Below are 5100 nucleotides of genomic sequence, written 5' to 3'. Positions count from 1 at the left end.
TCGATAATCATTCCCCACACCGTTCAGTATCGATTAGCATTCCCCACACCGTTGAGTATCGATAATCACTCCCCACACCGTTCAGTATCAATAATCAATCCCCACACCGTTCAGTATCGATAATCACTCCCCACACCGTTCAGTATCGATAATCAATCCCCACACCGTTCAGCATCAATAATCAATCCCCACACCGTTCAGCATCAATAATCAATCCCCACACCATTCAGTATCAATAATCACTCCCCACACCGTTCAGTAACGATAATCAATCCCCGCACCGTTCAGTATCAATAATCAATCCCCACACCGTTCAGTAACGATAATCAGTCCCCACACCGTTCAGTATCAATAATCAATCCCCACACCATTCAGTAATGATAATCGCTCCCCACACCAGAGGGTCAGTGCCGAGGGAGTTCCGTACTGTCGGAGGGTCAGTGCAAAGGGCGGGCCGCCTTGTTGGAGGGTCAATGCCGAGGGCCGGCTGGCCTGTTGGACAGTCAGCGCCATGGGAGCACCGCCCTGTTGGAGGGTCAGAGACGAGGGAGGGCCAACCTTTCGGAGGGTCAGTCCCGAAGGAGTGCTGCACTGTCTGAGGGTCAGTGTCGAAGGAGTGCCGCCCTGTCGGAGGGTCAGTGCTGAGGGAGTGGGAACTCTCGCAGGGTCAGTGCTGAGGGAATGGGAACTGTCAGAGGGTCATTGCCGAGGGTGGGATGCCCTATCGGTGGGTCAGCGCCAAGGGAGTGCCGCACAGTCTGAGGGTCAGCACCGAGGTAGTGCCGCACTGTCGGAGGATCAGTGCTGAGGGAGTGGGAACTGTCGGAGGGTCAGTGCCAAGGCCGGGCCGCACTGTCGGAGGGTCTGCGCCGAGTGAGCGCCGCACGCTCGGAGGGTCAGCGCCGAGGGAGTGGGCACTGTCGGAGGGAGTTGCTACCTCTGCCAGAGGTACGTCTTACAGGATGGGATTTTTTAACTTTAACCCTGTTTGTTTAATAACTCCTGGCTATCCATCGATGCGCAGGCCCACAGGTGAATTGTCAGGGTGAGCTTCAACTGTCCCACGTTCCCATCTCAAATAAAATCAGCGGCACCTTTCTACACGAACACCTTGTTTACAATGTCGTCTTCCCTGGCGGAATACCGTGAGTCGAGCCTCGATCCGGTCAGTGTCACCTTGGTGTTTGGGGGATCCTGCTGTGGTCAAACTGGCATCTGGTGTTTCTGGGTTACACACATCCAACCCTGAGGAAAGCAGGGATTGTGGAAGTTGATTTCAGAGCAGTAATCCCTTTGTTTGTAAATGTGTGAGAGACCATCGTTGACCCTGAACCATGAATGGCCAATGGTTACTGAGCCCTCTCTCTCTCTCTCTCTCTCTGTCCCTTTCTCTGTCCTTTCTCTCTCTTTTCTCTTTTCTTTCTCTCTCTCATTCTCTCGCTTTCTCCCTCAGTCAGCGAATGCAGCTTAACACGTGGCTGCGAGGCTGGTGCAGGAGGGAGGGCTTCAGATACCTCGACCATTGGGATGCCTTCTGGGGAAGGTGGGACCTGTACATGATGGACGGGTTGTACCTGAACTGGAGGGGCACAAACGTCCTGGGTGGGAGATTTGCCCGTGTGGTTCAGGAGGGTTTACACTAGTTTGGCAAGGGTTGGGAATCAGAGCCACATATCTGCGAGGGGGAGTAGTTGCAGGTGGGGCAGTGACAGGATATAGTGAATCTACTGGGAAGGTTTTTCATGTGATGAAACGAAGCAATTGGTTAAAATGTGTCTGCTTTAATGCAAGGAGTGTCAGAAATAAAAGAGTGATGAACTTAGAGCATGGATCAGTACTTGGGACTATGATATTGCGGCCATAACAGAGACGTGGGTTTCACAGGGGCAGAAACGGTTGCCAGATGTTCGAGGGTTTAGAACGCTACTCAGAGAGTGCATCACAGCTACAGAAATGAAGGTTGTCGAGGAAGGTTTGTCTACTGTGTCAGTATGGGTGGGAGTTAGGAACAACAAGGGAACAGCCACCTCATTGGGAGTTTTCTACAGACCCTCTAATACCAGTAGAGAGATCGTAGAACTTATAGGCTGGCAGATTCTGGAAAAATGCAGATCTAGCAGGGTTGTTGTTATGGGTGACTTCAACTTTCCCAATATCAACTAGAACCACTTAGTGCAGATGGTTTGGATGGAGCCGTTTTTGTCAGGTTTGTTCAGGAGGGTTTCCTCACTCAGTATGTGGACAGGACGCTGAGGGGAGAGGCCATTTTGGATTTGGTGCTCGGCAATGAGCCAGGACAGGTGTCAGATCTCGCGGTGGGAGGACACTTTGGTGACAGTGACCACAACTGCCTCACATTTCCCATTGCCTTGGAGAGGGAAAGGAACAGTTACCGAGAGAAGATATTTAACTGGGGAAAAGGAAATTTAGACACTATCAGACAGGAGTTGGGAAGTACAGACTGGGAGCAATAGTTCCACAGAAAGGGCACAGCAGACATATGGAGACTATTTAAGGAGCAGTTGTTGCGAGTGATGCACAAATTTGTTCCTCTGAGACAGGTAAGAAGGGGTAAGGTTAAGGAGCCTTGGATGACGAGAACAGAGGAGCTTCTCATCAAAAGGAAGAAGGCAGCTTACGTAAGGTGGAGGAAGCAATGATCGAGCACAGCTTTAGAGGATTACAGGCTTGGTAGTAAGGAGCTCATAAATGGACTGAGGAGAGCCAGGAGGGGGCATGAGAAAGGCTCGGCAGGAAGGATTAGGGAGAATTCAAAGATATTTTACTCATACGCGCAGAATAGGAGAATGATCAGGGAGAAGGTAGAGCCGATCAGGGATAGCGGAGGGAGCTTGTGAGTGGAGTCTGAGCAGATAGGGGAAGCCCTAAATGGGTTTTTTTTTGCTTCAGTTTTCACTAAGGAAAGGGATCTTGTTGTGAATGAGAACTTTGAGGAGCTGGGATACAGGCTTGACCAGATCAAGGTTCATGAAGTTGACGTGCTGGAAATTTTGGAAAACATTAAGATTGATAAGTCCCCAGGGCCAGACCAGATTTATCCCAGGCTTCTCCAGGAAGCGAGAAAGGAGGTTGCTAAACCGTTAGCGAAGATCTTTGCTTCCTCACTCTCCATGGGAGTTGTACCGGAGGATTGGAGGGAGGCGAATGTTGTTCCTCTCTTCAAGAAGGGGAATAGGGAAATCCCTGGCAGTTACAGACCAGTCAGTCTTGGGCCTGTGGTCAGCAAGGTTTTGGAAAGAATTCTGAGGGATAGGATTTATTACTATTTTTAAAGCATAGCGTGATTAAAGGCAGTCAGCATGGCTTTGTGAGGGGCAGGTTATGCCTCACAAACCTTACTGAGTTCTTTGAGGGGGTGACAAGACAGGTCAACAAAAATGATCGAGCAGTGAATGTGGTGCATTCGATAAGGTTCCCTACGGTAGGTTCATTCATAAAGTCAGGAAGTATGGGATACAGGGAGATTTGGCTATCTGGATTCAGAATTGGCTGGCTGACAGAAGACAGGGAGTGGTTATAGATGGAAAGTATTCTGCCTGAAGGTCAGTGATGAGTGGGGTCCCGCAGGGCTCTGTTCTTGGGCCTCTGCTGTTTGTAGTTTTTATAAATGACTTGGATGAGGAGGTTGAGGGGTGGGTTAGTAAATTTGCAGATGACACAAGTTTGGAGATGTTGTCGATAGTGTCGAGGGCTACTGCAGGCTGCAGCACGACATTGACAGGATGCAGAGCTGGGCTGAGAAATGGCAGATGGAGTTCAACCTGGATAAATGCGAAGTGATGCATTTTGGAAGGTCAAACTTAAAATGCTGAATGTAGGATTAAAGACAGGATTGTTGGCAGTGTGGAGGAACAGAGGGATCTGGGTGTTCAAGTGCATAGATCCCTCAAAGTTGCCACCCAAGGGGATTGGGTTGTTAAGAAAGCATATGGTGTTTTGGCTTTCATAGAGTTTAAGAGCCGCGAGGTTTTGCTGCAGCTCTACAAGACCCTCGTGGGACAACAAGTGGAATATTGTGTCCAGTTCTGGTCGCCCGACTATAGGAAAGATACAGAGGCTTTGGAGAGGGAGCAAAGAAGGTTTACCAGGATGCTGCCTGGACTGGAGGGCTTGTCTTATGAAGAAAGGTTGACTAAGCTCGGACTTTTCTCTCTGGAGAGGAAGAGAGGAGACCTGATCGAGATATACAAGGTAATGAGAGGCATGGATAGAGTCAATAGCCAGAGACATTTCCCCAGGGCAGGTTTGACTGGCATGAAGGCTCATAGTTGTAAGATATTAGGAGAAAGGTATAGAGGGGACGTCAAAGGTAGGCTTTTTACACAGAGAGTTGTGAATGCATGGAATGCGTTGCCAGCGGTGGTGGTGGAAGCAGAGTTATGGGGGACCTTTAAGCGACTGCTGGACATGCACATGGATGGCAGTGAGTTGAGGGGTGTGTAGGTTAAGTTATTATATTTTACATTAGGATTAAATCCTGGCACAACATCGTGGGTCAAAGGGCCTGTTCTGTGCTGTACTTTTCTATGTTCTGTCTCTCTGTCTCTCTGTCTCTCTCTCTCTTTCTCTCGCTCCATTACAGAAGAACAAGTGAAGCCTCTGTTAATGATTTCCTGAAATGCCCATGCCAAGTTGCCTTTCTAGCTTTTGGCTGGATCGATTTCCAAGTTACCCAACATCTGGACAAAGTGATGATTTTTTTTTGTTAATGTCCTTGAGCAAAACCATTGAGCAATCGCTGGGATCGAGTCACACCAGGAGTTCGGCTCCCCTCCCCCTCTCTCTGTCGCTCATTGCACTGGGAACAGCTTATCGAATCACTTAGGGTCACATCGAGTAACCTCTGGGACAGATACTCTGGAGTCATACTGCACCCTCCCCCCTACACCACCACCACCCCCCACACCCCCACCCCTGCTTGCAGAAGGAAAAGACTCAGCAGTCACCCCTGCACCTTTTGGGTTTTTTGGGATTGTGTAGAGAACAGATGACCATGTCCAGACTGAACCCTGTATCACTGCCATTGCTGTTGGTGCTGACATCCGTATTCTGTGGTTGTAAGTGAAATCTCTCTCTCTC

General features: G+C 49.4%; 1 protein-coding gene across 2 annotated transcripts in view; it reads left to right on the top strand.

Moving 5' to 3' along the window:
* Positions 1-4814: 4814 nt before the first annotated feature.
* The window catches only part of LOC122547916 (transcobalamin-1-like), a 25245-nt gene continuing 24959 nt past the window's right edge, over positions 4815-5100 (top strand). The window contains exon 1 of one of the 2 annotated variants that reach the window (XM_043686474.1): positions 4815-5078. Coding sequence is in view for 1 of the 2 variants with exons in the window: in XM_043686475.1 (XP_043542410.1) it covers positions 5009-5078 (70 nt within the window). In the remaining variant the exon portion in view is untranslated. The remainder of the gene's footprint in view (positions 5079-5100) is intronic. The other variant, XM_043686475.1, reaches the window with a different exon arrangement.

Source organism: Chiloscyllium plagiosum, unplaced genomic scaffold, assembly GCF_004010195.1.
Source record: "Chiloscyllium plagiosum isolate BGI_BamShark_2017 unplaced genomic scaffold, ASM401019v2 scaf_242, whole genome shotgun sequence".
Classification (NCBI taxonomy): Eukaryota; Metazoa; Chordata; class Chondrichthyes; order Orectolobiformes; family Hemiscylliidae; genus Chiloscyllium; species Chiloscyllium plagiosum.
Note: the sequence above shows the minus strand (reverse complement) of the source record. Positions and strands in the feature narration are given on the sequence as shown.